Raw genomic sequence first — 25,694 nt, 5'->3', positions numbered from 1 at the left:
CTTTCTCTTTTCAGAGGTCTGTGCACTAATGTGCAAGGCACTCTGCACCCCATCAGTCACAGTAAGACAGCACTGAAAGGTCAGGAAAAAGAGCTTTGACTATACTACAAAGCATCTGCCAGCAGGGTGATGTTAGCTATTAGGTACTTTGCAAAAGCAGAACTAACAGCTTCTAAAAGGAAGTTGCTCTGGATTGTGTTAGTAATAGTCCTGATTTCTGTGGGATTTAAAATGTCAAAGCTGGACCTGACTGCTTCACACACACTCTGGCCTGGACACTGAGCAGGTACAATGGGCTTCTTCCCCTCCCCAGCCTGCTGGCATGCAGGCCTCTGGGATGGCTACGAGGAATGCCCCCTCCCTGACTAAGGAAGCAATCCTTGGGGTGAACTCAGCCCTCCTCGAGTTTCTTTGCCAGGGGAGGGAAATTTGCAAAGCTGCACTTTCTTGCGTGAGCTCCACTGGGAAAGATAGCAGGGCTATATCATGCCTCCATCGAGAGGAAGAGGGCGATCCAGCCTTGTCTGGGGGTTAGTACTGCTGCCAGCCCGAAAACGGAGAGAAGGGCCTAGCCACAGGATGCCTGTGTTAACTTCATTGAGCCAGGAGCTGGTTATTGGGAGAGGGGAAAAGATAACAGTTTGGAGCTGTCTGAAACTGCTCTGAGCAAGCGTGGTTTCTTATGAGAGGGATTCCCTGCACTCAGACACCGCTTTCCAGCAGCAGGTGCTGTCGGCTCCGCAAGGATGCTTCGGGCTAGGGGAAAACGCCCGGGGCTGGGAGGGGGAAGCTTCCCGATCCTTGTTCCCTGGGCGTTCCTAGGCGGGGGCGGTCGTGTCCCATGGTAAAATGGAGAGGGGGTTGGGAGGAGGATGAAAGGAGGGTTGAACAGATTGGGAAGGATGGATGAAGAGGGAGGAAAGGATGGACAGGAGGGAAGGACGGACGGGAGGAAAAGGATGAATAGGGGGGAAAGGATGAAAGGGAAAAGGATGAAGGGGGAGAGGATGGACGGAGGGAGGGAAGATGGAAGGAGAGATATGGAGGGAGGGAGGAGAGAAGGCGGGAGCGGGAATGGAGAGAGGGGACCCAAGGAGGGTGAAAGAGGAACCGAGGGCGGTGGAGTGGGGATCACGAAAGGGGGGCGCGCGAAAGAGGGAACGAAGGACAGGGCAACCCGCTGCGCCTTTAAATGTTCACGCCCTTGGGCACCCGTGCGGCGTCCCTCGCCCACCCCCCGCACCCCGCGGGAGCCACCGGGCTTGCTCCGCTGCGGGGGATGCCTGCGCGGAGCCGGCGCGCCCTGCCCTGCCCAGCCCGGCCCCGCCCGGCCCAGCCCCGCGCGCCGCCGGCCGTGCGGGGCCCCGGCGCCGGCCGCCGCCACCGCCCCCCGACGGGCCGCGCGCGGGGCAGGGCGGAGGCGCGCCGCGGCCCTGACCGCCCCCGAGCCGGCACCGCCGCCTGGCCAGCCCGCCGCTCAGGGTCCGGCTGCCCCGCCTGCGCTCCCATGCCCCCGGAGGGGCTGTAGGGCCGGGCGCGTCCGCGAGGGGCGAAGGCGGCGGCCCCCCCGGGACCATGCTCTGAGCGCCCGGGGCAACCAGCAATCAAAGTTGCGGTGGAAGATGAACAACGCCGGTAAGTGCGCGGGTCCGCCGGGATGGCTCCCCGCCTCCGGACATCTTTTCCCCGGGGCCGGCTACCGCCAGGCGGGTTCCTTCCTCCGGTACCGATGCCCTCCTTCCCTCTGGCCGGCACACCCTGCCTCCGGGGCCAATACCACCGGGAGGGCTCCCCCTGCCCGGGTACCGCTCCTCTGGAGCTTGCACGCACGCACACACACACGCACACACACACCCCCTCCCCCAGTCCCGGCATCCCTCCTTCGGGGCCGGCAGCTCTTGAGCCGTGCCACCGGGGCTGGCACCTCTCCTCCAGGCACCCTCCGTCCAGGGCTCGCCCTCCTCTTCCCCCTGACCCGGCAGGTGCTCACTGGCTCCCCGCGGGACGCTGGGCACCCCGGGGCTGTGCATGCCCCATCACTGGCCCCGCCGGGATGGGGACAAGCAGCAAACCCGGCCCAGGCGAGGGGTTCCAGGGACAACCAGACTGGCAGATCGGGAGGGCTGCGCCTGCTGAGGAACACGGCTCTGCACCCGCTCTTCCTTCGGACGCTCTCAACCCTTCACAAAGCCCCTAGGAAATTTGCTGTGACTGTCTTTCTGAAAGTCTGTTTTTTGAGAAGGTAATGTTTTTTGCAGAATTTTCTCTCCAAGGCAAACCTAAAACCTTTCTCCTTCCTTCTGTTAACTTCCCAGAATTTTTCCTTGATGGAAAATGGGAAGGTGAAAGAGACAGGATGCGAAGGGAACATATATTAAAGATGAGACATTCAAAAGTTAAGCATTAAAAGAAGTCACTGGAAAATTGGGGCAAACTTCAAATTCTCCACCAAGACTTTCTGATTTTCAGGGGCGAGGCACGTGCGTAAATAACATAACAGTCCAGGAAACAATTATTACTAACTCTGGAGTTATTTAGAAAAATCCAATGCTGCATCTAGAATTAAAGAGGAAGAGAAACAGTTCCTTTGTGTTGGCCCTAAAATTTTCCACTGTGTTTCCTTGTCCCAGAAGGTGAATGTTGCTGGGCACCTCACTTGCATGGGTACATCCTGAAGCCCAGAGATTTCACCGCTCAATACTTTGCCCTACAACTGTCATGTGTTGGAAAGCTCTGAATCATTTTTTGCCAAAGCATAGGATTGGAAAGGATCTTTTAGGTCAAACCCAGCCCTGTTGTATCAGGATGTCATACCACTCCTCTGAGTTAAAGCAAAAGGTTTAATTTCCCCTTGGAGTGGGGAGTGAGGCACTCTCCTACCCAAAAAGTGGTGACATTTCCATTCTATGTTCTGATCCTGTCTGGACCAGACTCTGTCCTTCCCAGGAGACAAACTCATTTGAAACTTAAGTGAGCCAGCCAAAAATTGCTTTAGCCATGATGCTTCAACCTCTCTTCCTTCATCTCTCCATTATTTAAAACAGACCAGCTCTAATATGATCCTGTTGTCAGTGGAAGTGCGGTGTAAGGAATATCAGATGTATCTATTTGTAAAGACTTACATTTTACTAGCAGTTTTTATTTTTCAGGACTGTAGGACTGAAAGGGACTACCATCATTACCAAAAGCATTACTGGTTGTTACAGAACACAAGGTCCTATTACTCCGTTTATTGATTCATCAAATTATATCTTAAACCAAAACTTTTCAGATAGCTCTCCTGCTGTTCCTCTCACAAAACTGAGAACCTCTTGCCATTGCTAGTTCTAGTTTCCAGACCAGGTCCATCGCCATTTATTCTTGTGATTACATTGTCCTTTTGCTTAAAAATAGTTCTTTTCCTCCTCTGGTGTTTATCTCCAGGTTGTATTTATAGAGTGCTCATATCCCTTCTCAGCCTTTGTTTTGTACATTCACACAATGCAAGGAATGTCTCTCCCATCAGTGCAAAGCAGAACTTCCTACTGACTCTGAAGGAGAGGGGCATTTATTAACTGACACAACTCAGGGACCAGCATTAGCAATCTTTGTATTACAGTAAGTAATACATAGCACCAGTAAGCAGAGTCATATGTGCAGGCATATATGGCAGCCTTGATCCCACAGAAGTTAAAATAACGACAGACAGAAAACAGGAAGGGAGATATGGATTATCCTCAGAGATGCGGAACAGATATGAAAAGAAAGATGAAGCAATCCACCCAAGGTCACAGGAAATCTGTGGTAAGAGACAAGAGACAGACCCCCATCTTCCAGCCTCTTAAGTACCAATTTGTTTCCCAGGTGCTGAAATGATGGTGCCCATAGGAAGAATGTACAGATGTTAGACTCCAGATTGTTGAGAGGTGTAAGCAGACTATATATTCTTTCAGCTGCTACTGAAAGTAATACAGGAAAAGCTGCCATATGTACCTGCCAGAGAATTTTAACCAACATCATCTTTGGCTCCTAGGAAGCAATATATGAAATAACAGGTGAATATATTAAGCTCTCTGCTGCAGTGTGAACTTCCTGTTGTGAAATCACAGCCAAACTGAAAACATCACAAACACTGTTACATTAAAAAGAAATACATGCCAGTAATTTAGAACCAAGATTATTTAATTGTCATGTGCATGTGGTTTTTCATAGGCCACCCAGCCCTACCAAGACTTGTATGTACAGTCTACTATAAACAGGGAAAATGCTGGAGAATTTTCAAGATCAAGATTCTTTGGTGTTGAAATTCATCCTGTTCGGATTATAATGTCTTTAGATTCTTCCCCTTCCCCAGCAGTGTTTCTAATCTGTGTTAGATTTAGATGGCTGCAATAAAGGTATATAATAAGAGAAATTTGTAAGCCATTGATCTGATATCCCAAAGTCTTAATGCATTGATCTACTCATAGAGGATGGATTCCAGTAACTGTACAGAATAGCATTTTATTTCTGCAGAGTGGGATGTGCTTTGACAGCCCAGCTGTTAATATTTAAATTAAGATTTGTAAGAAGACAAAATTCCCATAGGATAGTTACTACTGACTATAGGGGCTGTCTTCACAGTAGTGCAGCCTTCTTGTTATATAAACAAGAGTACTTTTAATCACACATTTGAAGAACGTACACTGGTAAGAGAGGATAGATGTTTTTCAGAAGTATCAGACTTATGCAGAAGCTGAAATACCATTTTCATAAATGTCTGAGGCATTTAGGAGCCAATGACCTGCTGGCTTTGAATAGGACCTCAGATCCCAAGTGCCTAAACCCTTAATTTTCAAAAGACACTTAAGTATCTAATTCCTGTTCAAGTCAAAGTGGGAGCTGATACCTAAATCTGGACTGAGGTCTCATTTGAAAGGAAGACTTGCACTCCTACATCATTAGAAAATCCTAGTCTAAATACCTTTTCTATTTCAAGTGACTTCCATGCAACTGTTTTCACTTCTTATGTTACATTCTTATGTAACTTTTGTCATTTCAAACTTTTCTCTGACAGTGTGAAATCAGAAGTGATGCATTTACATGCTGTAAAACAAAGAGAACTACTTTTGCAGTGAATGTTGCAAAATTAATGACATCTCAGTTACTTACAGTACATCCTGGGGTCCTACCAGTGTCAGCACTGGTGTTTTATGAGCTGAACCCCTCAAAGGGTTTATACTTTCCTTGTAAATCATGCTACCTCATCTATTTAATCTCCAGCATATCGAAGCCAGTTACACAGTTTATGCTGGGTACTTAATTCAGAATGACATTAAAATGGCTTATCTACATAGGCAGCTTAAACACACCTTCACTATCTGACTTGGGCAGCTAGCAGAATTGTAATTACAGGTTGGAACCTACAGCTTCCTGTACTGGAAATGTAATAAATGAGTTTTAGAAGACTCTGTGCTCAGCTTGCCTTACATTCCTGGCGGCATTACTTTAGTGGTTGGTGCCCATGTTCCGGCCAAGTTCAAAAGCAGCTCTTCACCTGCAAAGAAGAGCCATCCATTTCACAGTGAAGCTCCATGGGTTACTTTGATAGGAAGCTCTGTTTACCATTCTCTCAGAACAATTTCTTCTCTCAGGAGTAAGCACCATGGTCAAAATACAAACCCATGTATTAGACAAACTGAAACAGACACAGGTACAGAATTTCCTCTCTGTCCTGCTTTGTAAGAACTTGGTGTTCTTTTGGTAGCTGAGGTGTGGAAACTTCTGTGACTGTACAGTGCAGTCACACTGTTTCCATGAGTTTCTGGGTTTGTGCAGCACTTGGCACACGTGGCTTTTGTCAACAGTATGAGCTCTTAGCACTGTCATGCTCTAATGTGAGAGGGAGCATAAGCATGATGGCTGCTGGTATAGGATAGGTTCTTTGTTGTGTCATGTCATTGCCTAGTTCATAAAATAGGATTGCTGTCATGAAATAACTTCTATCCTTCTATCCTATGGTCCAGATAATTTTTATGTCTATAATAGTGTTTTGGCAAGTGACATGTAAATGAATTCCTGTATTTACTGCTATTCTTAAGGTTGCTTATTCTCATTTCCTCAATAGTGGGACTTTGCTTTCTTCCAGTGGTGAATCTGATCTCAGTCTGTGGAAGAAGTTAGAGATTTGCTTGATAAAGGCAACTGTATAGATGCAAAGACAGATGTTGATGTCTGTGTAGTATTTTAGTAGCGCATTCTGATTTAAGAGAAAACCATTTATATAACAGAAATAAAATCTGGGTTAATTAGACTGAGGACTGGCTAATTGGCAGTAGCGAATCTCTGTAGTAGTTATCTCTGTAACATTATCAAATGGTGGTATGCATAGTGCTGGGACCAGGATTATGTCGATAACTGTCCAAGACTTTCCTTGGTAGAAAAGCGAATAGAAAAGTATCAGATGACAAAGTTCACTATATGATGTAAAGATTGGTGAAAGGGTAATTAACAAATTAGGCAGGGCAGTTATACAAACAGATCTGGATCATTAAGTTGGATCCATTCAAACAAATTACACTTAACACATATTATAAAGCTATCAGTTTAGAGACAATGAACAGGCAACAAAGCCTTGGGAACAATTTAGAGGTCCTAAAGGACAAGCAAGTCAACTTGATGCAGTAATGAGCTAATGAAGAATAGTGAGAACTGGGTCTAAGAAAGTAATGAACTCTGTAGACAGCATCATCAGTGGAATTCTTCCCGTAGGTCTGCCCCATGTATTTTATAGGGGCTATTGGCAAATTGGAAAAGGTTCAGAAAAAATCCAAAAGAAGAGACTTCAGGAAAGGCGAAGTTGTCCAACTGCAAAGATTTAATGAGTTCATTTGTTCTGTTTACCAAAAAGAATGTACCAAGACATAGCTGTAGGGAAGTATATGTCTTCCCTAGAGAAATACTGAATAATAAAAGGGTCTTTAACCCAGTGGAAGAAACAATAAGAAATGCTGGAGATAGGAGCTGGAGAGAGAAGCCAGGCAGCACTAACTGGAGCTAAGGGCTTTATTTTAAAAATGAGCAATTCATTATAGGAATAAGATAAGGATGATACTAAGGTACATAGTCCACCTTTTGCTGACTTCAGACCAAAGCTTTCCAGAAGACAAGTTTTAACTTTATTCTGATATAACTGAGTGAATTACACAGCTCCTGATTAAAGCTGAATGAGACTTTCTGATGCCCTTGTCTGGATATTCTCCCTCTACATCCTGTTTCTAAGGCACTTTCCATCTGTGGATTTCAATCCCTTCTTCCTGGGCAGAAGCAATGACAGACAGGACTTGTGTGCATTGGTTTCCACTGGCATTCTAGGTTTGGTGCAGTCTTATCCCACTGTTGCAATGTGGTCCCTCCACCTGCATTGTCACTTTCATCTGAAAGCTCTGCAGATCCCTGAACTATGCAGTGCGTTTCTGTCTTCAGCGTCTCTCCCATATTAACATATGTCAAAGTTGAATTAATGCCAAAGGCATGAAGAAAACACAGGTCCACAAAAGTTCATTGGTCAGAAAAAGCTACTTGCAGCATTTGAAGAGATGCCTGAACTAGATTGTGGCACCAGCCAAGGCTGGAACTAGTATCTGCACTGTGGAGCTAAGTAATTTCTTGGGCCACCATCAAAGACCACAGGCCTGGGACATGTCTACAAATATCCCTGCAAATGTGAAACCTCAGTGTTTATTCAGGTCTTCACCCCAAAACCAGCTGCTTGATTGGGGGTAGTGGTAGATATGGTCCCTAATAAGCCTTAATTAAATACTAGGCTAATTCCTAAAGCTGGAGAATATTTGAAACTGGGTAGCTGCAGTGTTTCAGGCAATACCCCACTACAAAATGTTTATTATTTCAAAGAAACACTTGAACAGTGAAGGCTGTATGGGTTGATTGCTATTCCAGGAGAGCTGCTAGGCTACTGTTCACTGCTTAGAAACTTGGAGGGGAGGAGAGTAATGTAATTTCATATGGGCCATGGCAGGAATGAAACCATGCTGAAATGCAGGTTTGTCTGAAGGAAGGTGGGTAAGGAGAGGAAGCGGTCCTTGTCAGTAGAAGGAAGCATTGAACAATAAGGGGAGGAGCAGGCTAAAGAAATTCCTATTCCCCAAGAGTTTCCTTTTAAGCACAAGGTGGGTGTGACTCCCTCCAACATAAAACACATCCTAAAATAAACATGCACAATTATTTGTGAACGTACACATTCCTTATGGTGCAATGTTGTTTTGTGTCCATTTAGAAGTTACAGCCAGAAGCTTTCAAGTGGCTCAGACAGCAAAGGAAGCAGAAATTGAAGCAGAATGTTGCCCTGATAAAAGACAAACAGTGGCGCTTTCTTTTCAGTAATTGTTTGGGTTACTTTTTTTACAAAACCTTGTACTCCTCCCCCCCACCCCCCCCCCCCAAAAAAAAAAAAAAAAAAAAGGAAAATTGTTTAAGGCGGTGAAAGGCAAGATCAACAACACACCGAGCAGTTAGGAAAAAACTGTGGAAGGAATCAATAGTGACCAGTAGCTGGCACAAGCGGGTAAGAGTAGGGCATCACAATGCCTATTATTACCATACTATGAACAGGGCCCATTGCCATTTTCCACTAGCAGTATTACTGAAGGTAGCAGAACGAAAAGCTCAAGATTACTTGATTCCTTTTGCTGTAGAAAATTATCACTGGAGAGAAAGGGGATAACTGTGTTTAAGCTTTTTTTTTTTTAAGTGAATGTCTGCATGGTTATTTTACATAAAGGAAATGAGTTCATTACATTATTTTATTTCAAATTTGTTTATAAGACAAAGCTTGAGAGATCCTGGCAGTCTCTGCAGTCCAGTGTTTTTCTCATTACTCATTTTCAGTACAGACACCCCATCTGACAAGAACAAGGATGAGTATGCAGAGACTGCGCTCAAGCCTTGTCACATCCCAGGAATGAAGTAGGTATATTTGTGTCCTACTCTTGGATAGACATTCCTAGGAAAAGCCAGACACTGCAGAAAGTGGCATAATACTTCCAAAGTTATGTTTCTTCCTTGGAGTTCGTCCTAAAAATGCCTCATTATGGTGGTAAGGGGTCCATTGCTGATTTCTGGTGGGAAAGGTGTAAGGACTCAGTTTTAGCTAATACAAATTGCATGCATTTTACTACCCAAAAGTTAGTTTAGGATGTTCAGTCATTGCAATAACTGATTTAAAAATCCAAAAGGTAGGTCTGGCTGGGGAGCCAGGCTTAGAAGATACTCAACCCATTTCTATTCCCTCCCCATTTTTAACTGACAACAGTTTTCAGCACTCTGCAGCCTTCAGCTGCTGCAGACGTGCTGCTGGCTGCAACAGTAGCAACAGTACTTCAACGATGGTGAAGTGTTTCGCACATAATGTTTTCCAAATAATCTGGAGGGAAAGATTATTAAATCATTCTGTGATTTCAATAATTAGACAGATGCTCTGCAGCTCAAAGCAGCAGTGGATACTGTGAAACAAGAGTACACACTACGTACAGTACAGAAGACTGGTGAATATGCAGTCCTCTCTCTCTCCTTTTCCACAAGTTGTTTTAAGCCTCCCACACATGAAGCTGGATCGGATAAAACCCCAGATACAGAATAATTCTTAATCAGTATATGTGATAAGGTGCCTGATTAGAATAGACTTTTCACTCCTGGGCTGAGCTGAGATCACTGACTCAGTTTTCAACTTACATGAAATCTCTCTGGTGTCTCATAATTCTAGAAAGACCGTTTTCTGACTACGTCAGAATGCCAAATTGTCAGCGTCTTTCTGAGTATTGGAAGAAACTTCAACAAGGTTAAGAAGATCAGAAGAAACAGTCTCTTACATCTCCCAGAGTCTAACCAAACAAATAGGCCAGTATTAGTTCAGTACAAATTACTCCAGTGGGACTAAGATAACAATAAGAAAAGTACCATGACACCAAATATCAGAACAATCAATCATTTTTACGCAGTTTGCATTTAGTATTACTTTATTCTCAGTATGGTGCACAGCTGAATTTTAATTGTCTTCACTTCCAGATGTCAAAATTCTGTATTCCAAAATACTCAAAATGTAACAGCACAGTAGCTACACCTCCTGAAACTTATGCCATGATTTAGGATAGGATTTCACATAGGAACCATGTCCCAGATGGTGTCTCTTGAGATGCTGTTCCCTTATTTCCTGTGCATGGGACATGAAGATTTTGCACAAAGAATTGTTCCTGTCTCTCTCATGGCGAAATAGTTTGTCCTGTGCTTTTCCTTAAAACAGAGCACTCCCATTCTTCCAGTAAAATGTGTTAATTGAAATTATAAAAGAATTAGAGATTTCTGATTGATTAACCATGTAATTACCTATAGATGGCTAGGAAACATTAGTAAGAGCAAAACCCTTCTCTTATTACCATCTGTAACCATTTGGCGCACTGGCTTCTTCACATCACATATTTCATCTCATCTCATGAGGGCGGATCCCTATTATTGCCTACTTATGCAGCCTTTCAGCATTTCATTTAGTTATTTAAAGAATATTAATTTCAGGACCAAGACAGCTGGAAATGGCTGTGGCATGTAAACTGTACCGTAAGTAAAATGGCCATATATGACTTAATTCATCTAGCTTCAATCTAGCTTATTGTCAATCTGTTTGAATTCCCCTACATGTGTGTCAGCACTTCCACTAGAAGTAATTTAGAGACCCTGGCTGGCCTTATTTTGCAAGGTAATTCAATTTTTTCAAGTATATTTTGATGTTCAGAGAAGATTGTACCTGCATGGTGTCCTGGTATTTACAGGAGGATGGAGGATCTTTTGACTAAGGAAAGGACTGAAGAATTTGTACACTGAAAACTGAACTTAAGTTTAAACCAGTGACTCTCTTCATGTTTTGGGTTGAGGTATTTCATTCAATGCATTATAGCTCAGCTGCATAATCAATGTAAACTATTAGCCAAGCTTTTAGCAAACCACCTTATCCCTCATGATTATGTTGTCTGACAAACAAAATGTAATTCCATATTTTGTTACCATGATAATGGCAGATGGGAAGACTGTGTGCCTGGGCACCAAGTGTTCACTTTAGTTGGGCTGGGTTGAGTTAATCCTTGATCTGTTGGTAGAACTAATTTTGTTCAGTGCTGAAATTCTGCAAACTATATATTGAAATTAAAATCATTGCTACAAAGTGTTTGTACTGTGTTATAAGAACAGCTACTATGGCTGAAAGACATTTCCCTCATTGCAGTGAAACACTTCAGCATCATTGAATCAAAGTGTCCATACTTAATCTTAGGGCAAACAGATTCCTTGGGCAGAATCAAAAGGTCTCTAAAGTCATTAGTACTTCTGAGTATGGGAGGTGTTACTCATCTGTGGGTATCTGTGCGTGATATACCCTTGGCTCTGTAGCTGTGCATCTTTCTCTCCCCAAGTGTGCTAGGGCTGCATCTAGTTCAGTTCAGTTTTGACCTTAAACCACGTTCCCTGGAATAGCGACAGTGCCACGTGGAAGCACAGTGCAGATGCTTTGCTCCTTCAGTTCTCTTTTCAGTACTGAGTCTTTTATTGCTTCTTGCTATTTTTAACTTCTGCATTAGAAGTCACTGGTATAAGATAAAGTCTACTGTAGTGTATATTCTGCTGGCTTTAATAAGAAACCAAGATGACTAATGTGGCTTTTCTCTCTTTTCTCCAGAAATCACCAAGCCACCACTAGCACCAAAACCAAAGATTGTTGGTCATCTTTCTCCAGTAGCTGTCTCCAAATTTTCTCCTTCACTGCCAAGGGCTGATATTCTTCATAACCCGAACTCTATGTCTAGGGGTCCCAAACCACCTATTGCTCCCAAGCCGAAATTCTCAGCTGACACTGAGGGCAAATCCAGCGTTTACACCAACAATAACTTAAATAAATGCTCAAATGGGAAACTGGTATGTCTTGATGGAGAGCTGTATGAAGGAAATCAATGCAATGCTGATTGCCCAGAATCTGAGGCAGATAGTGAGTACATTGTAGTTCCTGGAGCTCAGCTGACCAGCAAAGACTCTAATGACTTGGAACATGAGCATGATCAGAACCTAGATTTCTCTGTGGAAAATGAAGTCTTGGAAACTCCAGAAGAGGTAGAGAAGGAAGAGGATAATATTGCTAATGATGAGGATACCAGTAATCGAGAAGTCACCAAAGATGAGCACCATAACACTTCAGATCTTGCTGAACCAATGGAACCAGACTCTGAAGAGTCAACCAGAGACTGTGACCAGTACAAAGCACTTTGTGAGGAGTCCTCAGATGCCCCTGATGGGGATAATGATGCTTCCAAGAATGTAGATGAAGATGAGGATTTTGTAGGTGATTGTACTGAAACCAAAACCAAGGAGGAAACTTCTAACAACCTGGAACTGGTTAAGGACAATAGTGATTATAAGACTGACAGTGATAGTGATACCATTTTGAATAGAGATGAGGAACGAATGGGTGATTTCTGTAAAGACACCATTGTAATGCCACTGCTGGCAGATGAATTAATCCCAGGTTGTAAGAAGGCAGGGCAGGAGGAGAGGGAACTGCCTGAGATTTTAGAAAAGGGAGATGGGTGCCTAGCACATGATGGTGAGTACAGTGCGCGTGCAGAGCTTGATTTGGACATGGAAGGGCAGTTAGAAAATGATGACTGTGCAAGCCCTGACATGCTGCCCAGTGAGGCCAGTGAAGAAACAGCTCCTGGCTTAGACCCATGTGAAGATGAAACCAATGCTGCAAATGATTTGGGAGAGTCCATCCAGCAAGCAGCAGCTGAAGAGGAGGAAGCAGCCCCAGATGAGCACAATAACACAAACACAGGAAATGCCAGTGATGGCTGCCAGATCACTGAGAGGAGAGGTGAGGAAAAGACATCAGAGGTAGCCTGTGAAGCAAGCAAAGACTCTAGGAAAGGGGAAGAAGAAACTGTGAAAGCAGAGACTATGGATGATGGCTGTCAAATTGCTCCTTGTGAGAATGAAGGTGGTGAGGAAATACCCATGGAATATTCAGATGAGAATCTTCAAACAAAAGGGACCTCTCTGGATGAAGATGGTGTGATCTCTGATAGTCTACCTAGTAGTCCAGGGATGGAGCCAGAGCTGAAAGATGTGACTGTTGAAGAGCAGAGTGAAAGTATTGTGGAAATCTCTAAGTCAGATGAGCTGCAACTTAAAGACAATGAGGTAGAAGCAAACAGCCTCAGCAAAAGTGTCCCAAGTCCACCTCAACAGGTGCCACTTGAGGAGGAGTTAGAAGTCTGTAAGCATGGCAAAATGAATGTAGAACATGGGACCAAACATGTCTTGCATGAAAAGCTAGCAGTCCCTGAAGTGGTCATTGTGCCTGAAGAAGCAGAGGAAAGAGAAACTAACAGTGATTCCCTAGATGACCCTTATGTGCTTCCTGCAGAAAATGAAAATGCTCACGATGGACAGACTGATTTAGGAGCTGATCACAGTAAAAGGGCTGAATTAGGCATGGATGGTGAAAACAACTTGCTGCCCATTGATCGTAAAAGCATTGTCACTAGAACACGGTCGCTCTCTGGGAAAATGCCAGGCTATGTCCCAGAAACAGTTCCAGAAGAAACTGGACCTGAAACTGATGTACCATCTTCCTGCAATGGCTCTGGGACAGAAGATTTAAGCAATAATTTATTTTCAGTGGAAGGAAAACCAATGGAAGCCAACAGGGCATTACCAACCAAGTCAAGACGTTTCATTTTATATCCTCGATCTTACTCTGTTGAAGGGAGAGAGATACCTGCCTCTGTTTACAGAGAAAGTGATGGCTGTGGACTGGATGATGGTAGAATAAAAAGGACAGAAGACAACTTGTCTTTGCCTTGTGTCAATGGTTCCTCAGGGAGTTTTTCCCAGAGAAATCATCTTTCATCTTGTGGCATATCTACTCCATCCTCAGTTGTTGATATACCACCTCCTTTTGAACTTGCCTACATCACCAAAAAGCCAATCACTAAAAGTTCCCCTTCACTTTTGATAGAGAATGACTCACCTGATAAGTATTCCAAGAAAAAGAAATCTTCCTTTAAGAGGTTCCTTACTCTAAAATTCAAGAAAAAACCTGAAAGTAAAGTGCATGTAGATGTTAATGTTTCCTCTTCAAGGTCCTCATCAGACTCTAGCTATCATGGGCCTCCAAGGCTGATGGAGCTGGACAGGAGGAGCCTAAGTAGCTCACCTCAACTAAAATCACATGTGGGGAAGCTCCGTGCATCTGAGTCTCCCTCAGCTGTTCTTTTCTATAAGGATGGTAAAAGAAAAGGAACACCAAAGTCCTTCAGCAGGAGTGTGTCAAGGGTGGAGTCCTTTGAGGACCGGTCCAGACCTCCTTTCATGCCACTCCCATTAACGAAACCCAGGTCCATTTCTTTTCCCAATGCTGACACGTCTGACTATGAGAACATTCCTGCTATGAGCTCCGACTATGAAAACATACAAATTCCACCTCGAAGATCCACCAGAGCAGGAACTTTTACTGAGTTTTTTGAAGATCCCAGCAGGGCATTATCTGCTGCTAATGAGAATGACGGCTATGTGGATATGAGCAGCTTCACTGGCTTTGAGAACAAGCAGCAAACCACAGACCAGGAAACAGAAAGGTATTGTAATAAATTATTACATAAGACCTGCTAGCCTTGGCCAAACAGGCAAGGCCTACTCTGCTAGGTATCGTAGGCAGATCCTCCATGTTGTTTGGCTTATACCCCCTCTCAGGAAATGCTTACAAGAAAGATTGGAAGGATACAAGATAAGCTTTTATCAGTGGGGAAAAAAAAAAAAAAGACACCAAATTAACTCTTTACCTTGTAAATGTATACTAGGTTGTCTAGTGGATCTGGATCCTGTGGTTTACAGATGCAAACCAAATAACACATAAAACTATTTGGTTTATCTAATGGATCTAATTTTTGTGGCTGGGGGTGGGCAGGGAGAGCTTGCTTTGTTCTTCAGTAAGAAAGGTTTGACTGGATGAAAAGACAGCCTATTTGCTGGAAGGGGTTCAGCTTCATTTTTGTATTCCTGTCAATGTCTCAAAGCAACAATATATATAATTTATCTTTCAAAGTACATCAGTTAAGTATAGACCAGAAAATCCAAAATCATGAACTAATCAGACTAGACAATTAATTTTAAAAGTTGCTTTAAAGCCTATCATTATGGCCCTTTGACAGAGCTGCTGATTTACAAGTTAATTCAATAGCTCTCTCTGAAATCATATGCATTGCTAACATTAATAACAATCTTTTGTCCCATTCCATTAGATTATTTGCAAACAAGAAAATGTCCTTTCCATAGTTACACAGGGGCAATGCACTCAAGACCTTTGAATCTGAATTTGAATCTGTTGTCAGATTATAGCATACAATCAGTGGAGTGCAGAGATGTAAATAAGAAGAGTGTTTTCCATTAAGTTCATGTTAAACAGGTAATGAGAAAACAAGGTGCAAAGCAAATGAATGAAAAGGAATGTCTTTAATGCAGTTGCATTTTGATAGAGCTGTGTGAAAAAGATAAACATCTTAAAAGCAAGGTTTTCATGTCCATTTTCATCCGTCATTCTCCTTCTAAAGATTTAATACTCCTGTTTCTTTGCAACATTTATTTTTTCTTTTTTTTTCTGGTCCTCTCCCCTGTCATTGTGAATGGAACAAACCATGGACATTTCACACATCCCTCTTCCAATATATCAAACTTGTGGAGTAAAAGAACTTTAACACCTCTGTATGAGTCTTGCAAACCATTTCTAAGACAAAAATGATGTACAGTGCTTTGTATTTCTGAGAGAGGTGAGAATTGGTGGGGGAGGTGAGTACGACATGGGGAAAGATGCTTAAGCTGTAGATCCAAATGTGCCTGAAGCTGAGTGGTCTGGGGGACAGGCCTGTGGTTTAGCTCTTTGGCGATGTTGGCTGGCTACAGTGTTGGGAGCCCCAGTAGTGCTGACACTGGGGCATGGTGCAGTACAGTGCAGCTTCACAATGCACACGGCCACATCTCCAGAGCAGTGCTTAGCAGAAGCTGTGTTAGCAGGGCCTGACAGCTCATTAGTCACACTGCTTTCAACGGTTTGCATTGCACCCAGCACACTGACGTTTGCTCTTGGAAAAGCTGGCCCGTTCTTTGTGTCCATGAAACACCGCCCATTTTAGGTAGTTCTTGAAGCACCAAGTTAAAAATATTAAAACTACGTCAATTGCTGTGACTCGGGCCCATTTATGAACTTCCTGTGGAAGCCTGTTGTTTCAAAGGGAGAGCCAATCCAAACTGGTTCAGGAAGTCTCAAGGTCAAGGCATGAACATAATTTTTCAGTCTGATGCTTGTTGTACATGCAGTTTTTGCTGTTGGGGAGAAATGAAGGCTAGGCTCCTAACAATCCTTTTATCAAGACAACCGGGGTGGAGGGGAAGAGCATCAGGCAGACAGCAATATACATACATCGCTGCTGAGATGATAGCTATTATGTCCTATATTTGTCAGGATGCTTTGGAGAAAGACATGCCTAAAAAGCGTTGATGAAATCTAAATGAGTAGTACACATCCAATGGCATAATATACTTGGAGAAACAATGTATGGCCTAATCATAAGGCAAAGCAAATTGTACAAGTACATGTACATGAACTTATTTACATATACATATATGATGTATGGACATGGATGTTTTCTTTCTTGCTAAAGCAGTTCTGCCTAAAATATGTGTCAATGGATTTAGGCTTTCTAATATGAATACCTATCAAACACAGCTCTACCACAACCACACAGGGATAAAAATTACTTTGAACTCCAGCCTGCTCATATCCTGAGGCTTCTTTCAAACATTTGAGAGTACAAGTGTGTTGGATTAAACCCTTGCAATATGTGAGACTTGAGCCCATGAACTTCTTTTTGGCCCATTCACCTGCAGAGCACTGGTATTTAGCATCTGCTGATACCTTATGGAATTGCTGCGTTTTTGATGAATGGCCAAGTACAACTCTTTTATTACATTTCAGAGAACAGAATGTGAGAATGCTATAGAAGATTATAATAATACGGGAACCTCCACTACTGTGTGTGATTGGGGAAAAGTAGGATGGGAGGGCGGCTTACAGAAGTTGACAGATGAGAAGATTCACTGTTTAATTTTCTTGCTTAAAAGGAAAGACCATGTGGAGTGGATTTAAACCAATAATTTCTAATTAGAAGCAATCACATTTATAGAAAAAGTCCAATAACAAAAGTGTTCTAGAAATATATCTTAACTTAGAATTACAATTGCCAGAATAGAACTGGAAATATTGTTCCCTGAAGGGCAGTGTATCCCCAAAATTTAGCTATCTGGTATTAATAATTAAACTTTGATTCAAGTGTATGACAATATAGATCATCACTAGCCTTCTGTACAGTGTAGAAATAATGGGACATAAGTGGAATTGGACAAAATTCCCCTGATCTTTCCCCAGTCCACATAGCCTGAATCAGACTCAATTTTCATTTGCTTTTGAAGTCACTTTCTAGCCCCTTTTCTCTGAAGAGTTGCACTACAAAGTGCAAAGTAACACAAACCAATTGTTCAGGCTGAAAGCGAAAAACAGCTGCACCCCACCTCTGGGACAGCACGCTGTAACCTATATCATTGCCTTGACTCTCAACAGCTATAAGTCAGAGCAATTTCACCAAAGTTAATAGCTAAACTTTAATCAGATGAAAGTGAGTTAGAATTAAAGTATTCTGGCACATGTCTTAAAGAATAGCTTCACTAGCCCAGCTTGACCTTCAGAGCATCAGCCGTGCATACGGCAGTGTGATAAACAGCAAGGCGATGGGAAAGAGATACCTCAAACACTCATTTTGTAGTCTACCACATTATCACTTCCAGTGCTTTTAGGAGAGACAGAGAGAGTCTTTTATCAGGGTATGGATAAGGTCAGGGAGACGGCATAGGTCGAATGTTTTCAGAATTTCATTTCCCCTTTTTGCTTTCTACTTAGAGTCCATAATTTGGATTTACCAGGTTTGCTAAGTTTCAGTCCTCCTTTCTACTAAGACGCTCAAAATCCAGAAAGGAAAGAAGATAGGGAGAAGGGAGAAATAAAAGGAGTATACCTGCAGCTCCACAGCTAATCCCACTGTGATGCTGAATATTCATAAGAAATGAGCTAAAAGCCCATGTTGCTGTTACCTGTACATTCCTATATCCTTCTACATAAAATGATCATCAATACATACTAGAAGAACCTCAGTCTGATTATTGTACTTAACCAACAGCAGGACTTGCTCAGACTTTGACTCTCAAGTGAATTCTTGGGGGCCAGTGTGGGGATTCCAGTGCTCTGTGCAATTACACCAAGGCTCATGGTAATTCTTAGTAAGTCTCTAGAATTGCTGTCTCATGCCTGTAAATTAATCCCAAGGCTCTGACTTTCCACTGCTTTTCAAGGCATATGGCTTCTCAGTTTTAGTACAATCAAGAAACCTGATCACCTCTTCAGTATGCTATTCCTTTGTAAATGTGTTTTATTCCCAAGGGATGCGCTTCTTCAAGAAGAAGATGGAGAAAAAATTGTCTTTAGTAGAAAGTCAGGAAAAAAACATGGTCTATGTGTGTCAAGCAAGTGATGCCTTTCCTTTAATTTGGCCAAGCTGAGGCAGGAACACACAGGTACTTAGGGACTGATGAAACAGTACCAGCCTCTTAAGTGCTAGCATTGAAAAGGATGCTCCATGGGTAAGCAGCTACATTAAAAAGCTTTGTAAGCAATCCTCTTTATGCATAGCCATAATCAGTCTGAGCTTCTGTCAGGCCTATGTGCAAGATCACAAGGACTACCTCAGCACAGACCAATTCCAAAATGTATACCAAAATCATATTACAGTTAGACAGCAATAGAACCACTGCCTATGGTCGATGGGTCATAGTGAATGCAAATCCCTCTCCTTTAAAAGGAGAAAAATCCAGTGGATGAGCAGTTACTTCTCCCTCCAATAAGTATTTAGCTGTCCCCTTGCCTCACCACTGAATTCATCAACCTATGTTCTATCAAATTCTGCCACTTAAGTGATTATATCCTCTCTGCAGGTCATTAGTCACTGATTAGCTCCAAGACTGCAGCCAGGGACAGTCTGTGTGACCACCTATTCCCTACCATTCTGTAACATACACACAAAAAAAGCCTAACAAAAGCTGTGCATAAGAAACATCTTAGAACATGAAGTCTCTGCCTAAAAATGGTCTGAATAACATGCTACTCAGACCTTCATATGCCCTTAAGCTTAAGGTGAAATTTAAACCATTAGAGTGAATTTCCTCCAACAGAGCACATGTTTTTAACCAATAAAATCAAGATGTCATATTACTAACTCTCTCTGCTCCTTCAAATGAGAAGCACATATGTTATTTAAATCACCAAATCTTAAAAAGCCACAGTGTGGTATTTAAACACAGCATATGAAGGATAAGGTGAAAGTCTAGAGGTAATTATGTAATGGAAGCTTCAGTATAAATAGTTCACATACCAAAATAGCAATGACCAAGAAAGGACAATCAGTGTTGTCATATTTAAAATAGTAAAAGAAATATAAAAGAATATTGTATATCTTTTATTATAATTGTGAATCAGTGTCATTTATATAACCTCAAGGAAATTCACAGTGCTTTAATTTACATAAAAGACCAGGAAGTTTCCAAATAAAAAGAAGGTTCTTAGAAAACCCGATACAGTGATACTGCTAGGTACCAAAAGTGGTAGCATGTCAGAGGTGCTTAGATACTGCAGTGAAGGACAGACAGGCAAGCAGGCAGAGATATGTTTATTTGGGGAGAAACACTCATGAGGTTAATAAATGTAGCTGATATGATTTGAGAATAACTGCTGAAAGAATCCATCAGCTCTTTATCAAAGGCTGATGTGGGATTCAGCTCCACTCTTTGTCTGCATCTCTAACATGTTCAACAATCAAGCAAGGACTTGCTGAACTGAGGCTCAGTAAGGGTGCCAATTAACCTACAAGGCTGCTGTTTAATGCTCAGAGCAGAGAGGCACAACTTGAAAGTCTGAGGCAAACAAGGACAGAACCAAATGTTCAGGACTGTTATTCTAAGTCCAGCAGAATGAGCTGAATTAAACCTGCACACAACTGCACCCATTAAAGTAGCGGGAAGCAGAAGATGCCACCTCTTCATTTCTTTAAATTAGTTTAATAAATCAGATTTTCTTCATCAGTTTCTTCTCCCCACTCTCCTCCATTTTCTTTTTCTTTCAATTAGTGAAAAGATTTGAAACAATTTAATTTAACTTCTAACATAAGTCAAATAATACCCATACCACCGAGTTAATCCCAAAGCATAATACAACTGAAGCCTGTGTAAGAGTATCTGCCCTCAAATACCTGCCATAGATCATAGCCTTTATATACTTTCCTCGTTGCCAAAAAGTTCTGGAGATACGTATTTTGGAAGGTTGTGGCTCACATATTCAATGTCATTCAGGAAATTTAGCTATAATTGGGGTTCATAAAACAACTCTGTTCTCCCATTAGAAAAGAAACCAGAACTGTTTCTAAAAGGGTGGTCTGTTTTACTGCTACTTCAAATTCACACACTTAAACCAATTCCAAGAGTATGAGAGCTGGAAAGGTTTCTGTAAAGGATATTAGAAGAGTTTAGGAAGTTTCTTCACAATTGGTTAGAGATCCCTTTCATTCAAATATTAATCAGACAGTTAACAAAGACTTTGAAGGGTTTTATAAAAGATGGCTGAGATTAGAGTCTGGCCCTGCAGATCTCTTTTGCTTGTAAGCAAAAAACATTTTTTTTTTTTAATAATAAATATCATTACCATTCTTTTCCTTTAAAGACTTTTACCCTTTAATAGGAGGGTAAGCAGGCAAAACCTTCCTTGCCTCTAGTGATCACTGGCCCCGTGTGCTGTAGACATAGATAAGTGTGTTTGTAAAAGCCTATGTAAGAAAATGGGTGAGAAAGAAAAAGTGCCTAGAATAAAAGAGGAGATAAGTCTGCATGCTAGAGAATTAATTGTAGAGCTCATGCCATCCAGTGTCTATGGCTGAACTACGTAGCAAGGTTTTTGTCATTAAAACATAAACATAGAGATGCTAATTCCCTGCTTTGTTGTATGCAGTCATGACTAGTTGAGCTTTGCCTTCCAGCTGGTTATTCTTCCATAGACACTTCAAGTTTGGACTGTCAGTGTTTTGTCTGTGGTTCTGTCAGGAACATTGTGTGCAAATCTCTGGAGCACAGAATCAAGCTTTTTGACAGGTTTCAGTGCATGCATCTTGCCAAATGCAAAAACATCTTCCCGCTACTCAATCTCTTGGGGTTTATGTTGCATTTCGAAGGAAAGTCCCAATTTGTGACTTGATTTAAGGCAAAGGGTAAGAGGTAAAACAGCCAGATGCAGTGATTTGACCAAAGGTCATTGACTAAGTAAGGACTTTTCAGTGTCTTCAGTGAGAAAGCTGGTAGATGTGCCCTCTGCAGTTGACCATGCTGCTTTCCCAAGTAATAGTGGTTGCATGTTGTGTTTTCCGTGCCATTCTGGGAACATTAACACTGCAGATCCCAGCACACAACGAAGTTTTTGGGGAGATCACTGGGGAAAGGGAACAAAAAGCCTTTCCAAGACAGTAATTGTATCTGCACATTGGTTTTAATGTTGTTGCTGAACTCCCAGCCCCAGGGAAGGAGTGGTCCTTAAATTCGTACATTTACTGATCCCATATACCATCTCTACTGCAGATCAAAAGTTCCCCAGGAGTGCTCCCTGAGGGTGTGGCAGGTTATTGTCTGTGTAGGACTTGTTTCTCCCCTGATGCCTGATTCCTGCAGCAGTTCTACAGTGCAAAGGCTGTCTGTGAAAGCAAAGGAGCAGGTGGAGTGAGTCCAAGCAGGAATCATTACTTTGGCAAACAACATAATTGCTGATCAGAAAAGGATTAGGGCTCCTTGGTAAAGTCTGAGCAAGTAGCACAAGTAGGTACGACAGTGGTTTAGCGCTTGAAGTGTGCTGGTATGCAGCTGGCAGGAGAATCCTAACAGCAACATCAACATTTTGATCAGCTCTGAGAAATGCAGCTGTGGTATTGCATCAGAGGAGCACAGAGAATGGCCATTAGAAACTCCTGAAGCCTTTCACTCCTTGGATGCAGCAGCAACAGGTACAACTAAAACACCTGATTGCTCTTAATACAGATGCAACCTGTCCCTTCCATTGATAATTAATTCAGTTGAACTGTGGCCCTAAGGAAACTATAAGGCTATGGTTGCTTCTGCCTCAACAAAGAGCAAACAAGGGGGAAGAATTCTAAAGAGAGAAGCAAAAGAGCTTCATACACAAGGAGGACTTGTGAAAGGAGAAGCAGCACCAAATTTCCAGATGTTTCTGACATTTTCTAGAAGATAGAGGAGGAAGAAAGCCACATGATTTGTTAGCTGAAGAACAATTTTTGATCTGTAATATGCTTGCCTGTATGCTGCCCATGTCAATATGATTCTCATCCCAAAAAGCAGCCCACTTACCATAGTTTCTCACTCAGGGTAAAACTCAAGGAGAATTTTGTCGAGAAGATAAAATCAACTTGTGCTTTTTTTTTTCTGCTTGTCCCACCCATAGCTGCTCAGTACAGGCATGGCTGTCAGAGGATATCAAAAAAAGTTCCCTATTTTCAACACTGTTCAAACTGTCTTTTGGCTTACTGCTGTATACAGTAATAGCAATGCCGCTGACATTAGTTCATGCTATTTTATCCCGCATTTGGAGTAGAAGCAAGTTAATTCTAGACTAGACCTGGAGACAAACCTAGGCAAAGCAGGCTCTCAAGGCATCTGGACTTGGGAGGAAAGTTAAGCCCTGAGCTACAGATTCAGCCTAGATTTCAGGTAGTTGTTTTGGGAAAGATGTTCCCGTCCTTTCCTCTTTTTACATTCTCAGAGAAACAAATCCTAGCTGCTGATTCCACTCCTAGTTCTCAGCCCCATAAATCCCTGGTCTGTGCCTACGCTAAGCTAGCATGCAGCCATAGCACTGATGAGAAGCTTTACAAGAGACAGAATTTCCTCTTTATAGGTCAAGCTCTTCCCAGGGCTGGTGATAATGTTAATTATGGAGGTAGCACAGAAGTGGTCTACTAATGGGGCTCAGGTCCCTTAATGACCTGTATGGGTCTATTGTATGGAATTCTGCTGACAGTTATTAAGTCAAGGAGAAACATGGTGATCATAAGCATTGTGAGAGGTTTTTTAAAGAAACAAATTATTTTTAAAAACTTATATAAATCTGTAAATAGCTTTTCTTCATTTCAATGTAGAACACGTGCTGCACTCTGGATATTGTAGATGGGAGAAAGTCCCATAAAAATGCTGTAATGGAGGGAAGGAGGATCTGGGATTGAGCCTAGAGGCAAGGAAAAGACATTTTTCACTTGTGATCTGGTGAACATGATGGAAAAATAAAATCTCAGCAGCTTTCATCAGTTGTTGCACTTTGCAGCATAAACCTGAAAGAAAGTTTTGTAAGTTCATTGCAGAGCAAGGGATCCCAGTTCTATACCCTGACTTCAGGCTGTGCACAGCCTATTGAAATTCTTTACAATAGCCACAGTCAGCTCTGACATGAGTCATGTCTTTATTTCTGTTTACTTTAGTATTGTCTGAATTGCCACAGGGAGTTAGAAGGTGATAGCGGTTAATGCAGGACTTCCAGCTGCTCAGAGACAGGGAGCAGTCTGCGGGAGATAACCCCTTGCTGCTTAGGTCTGGGCACAAGGCATGCTTCACCTGGTATTGTTAGGCATTAGAGGGGTGGGGAATTGTCTTTCCAAGACAAGGACAGAAAGTCAGCTATTAAATGCTCTTTGGTGACAGAGCTTTTCAAACAAGCACCTTTGAGAAGTGTCTCTGGACAGTATTGGTAATGTCATATTGATACCGAAGAAGGAGAGATTTTAATACATTGTCCAGATTTAGGTATCAATCTTACAGCAGCTCTCCTGTTTCCTCCTGTTGGAGCATCTCTGTATGAAGACAGTCTGAGAGAGTTGGGGTTGTTCAGCCTGGAGAAGAGAAGGCTCCGGGGAGACCTTACAAGCACCTTCCAGTACATAAAGGAGCCTACAAGAAGGCTGGAGAGGGACTGTTTACAAGGGCAAGGAGTGACAGGACAAGGGGGAATGGTTTTAAACTAGAAGAGGGGAGATTTAGATTAGATATAAGGAAAAAAATTCTTTACTGTGAGGATGATGAGACACAGGAACAGGTTGCCTAGAGAGGTTGTTGGAGTGTTCATGGCCAGGTTGGATGGGGCTTCAGGCAACCTGGTCTAGTGGAGGGTGTCCCTGCCCATGGCAGAGGGTTGGAACTAGACAATCTTTAAGGTCCCTTCCAACCCAAACCATTCTATGATTCTATATCCATGGAACTGTTTGTCCTGGTTCATGCTGGGGATGCAGGTGTGGGGGCACTGTACAGGCAGTCAGGAGGGCAATGTGCTGACCCAGCACAGCTTTGCATTGCACCTCACCATCCTGCACACACAGAAGATGTGTCCCAGCATAGCCTCCGAGGGCTGCCACTGCTTAGCCACAGCATGTGGGATCCAACCCTGGCTTTGTTGATGAGGAATCACAGTCCCATATAACTTCCAGGAAATGGTCCCAAGTCCTCAGTAGATGTTAGCTTTATTAGTAGCTGGACTCCATTCTGATGGCTACTTTTCTGATCAAATTACAGTTCAGAGAAGGAGGAATGTGTACAAGTGGCCATCTTCATGTCCTGAGGGCTTATAAACCTGGGTAAACTTCTTTGTCTTCTGGTTCCATTATATGAACCAGAAATAATTTCAGTGGGATTACACAAGAGGAGAAAGTCTGCTGTGTATTGCATATTTGCCCTGGATGATGTTTATGGGGCACAGAAGTGATATTGGTATGATTTAAGCATTCCTAGCACCACACAGAAAAAAGCATGTACTGCAGACAGGGTGATGAGACTACAGATTGGCAAGATGCAGCCTGTTTGAAATGGTCAGATCTTTCACTGCCAATGAATGTTCTATGCACGCCTTTCTTCTCTCCCACCCCCACCCCAAGCCTTACTGAGAAGATTTATTGAATGAGAGATTGCACATTACAATTCTGCAGCCTTTCCAGAATCCACTGCTCAATGATTATGGGGTATATCTCTAGATTAGATTTGTAACAAAACCAACAGAATGCTATTGCATTTTAAATGGAAATCTAATCTGGTAGTTTATGGTTTGTTTTGCCACCCAGCAAATTTATTTATAACGTACAGTGCATTTTTAATTATCCTACAGGAATTCTTCTTTTACAGGACCCAAGGGCAGTTAATGTAAAAACTGCCTTAAAGATTTGCTATTCAGTGATATAGAACAATTAATTTTATCTTAATCGACCGATTAGACTTAATGGATGGAAGAACATATTTAAGATGCACTGTCTGTTTTGCCAAGACCCCTCTTAAAGAGCTTATAAAAGGACCCTTTAATTTGAATAATTGGCTGGATTAATTAGATGCTGTCCTTCAAAGGTCTAGAGCAAGCTGATTTAGACCTGTCATCAGTGAACACCTTTTGGTGCTCCGACTGATGCTACGCCAGCTTTATCAGTATCACAGGGATGTCC

At 42.5% G+C, this 25,694-nt stretch overlaps 1 protein-coding gene across 6 annotated transcripts in view; it reads left to right on the top strand.

The window, feature by feature from the left end:
• The first annotated feature begins 1,274 nt into the window (after positions 1 to 1,274).
• FGD5 (FYVE, RhoGEF and PH domain containing 5) overlaps positions 1,275 to 25,694 on the top strand; it is a 120,079-nt gene continuing 95,659 nt past the window's right edge. For 3 of the 6 annotated variants that reach the window (XR_012837085.1, XM_075762566.1, XM_075762565.1), the window contains exons 1-2: positions 1,277 to 1,635; positions 11,699 to 14,651. Coding sequence is in view for 5 of the 6 variants with exons in the window: in XM_075762566.1 (XP_075618681.1) it covers positions 1,623 to 1,635; positions 11,699 to 14,651 (2,966 nt within the window). In the remaining variant the exon portion in view is untranslated. Of the gene's footprint in view, positions 1,636 to 8,865; positions 8,944 to 11,698; positions 14,652 to 25,694 lie in introns of all 6 variants that reach the window. The other 3 variants (XM_075762569.1, XM_075762568.1, XM_075762567.1) reach the window with 2 other exon arrangements.

Source organism: Balearica regulorum, chromosome 10 (genome assembly GCF_011004875.1).
Source record: "Balearica regulorum gibbericeps isolate bBalReg1 chromosome 10, bBalReg1.pri, whole genome shotgun sequence".
NCBI classification, from domain to species: Eukaryota; Metazoa; Chordata; class Aves; order Gruiformes; family Gruidae; genus Balearica; species Balearica regulorum.
This window is presented reverse-complemented; position numbering and strand designations above follow the sequence as displayed.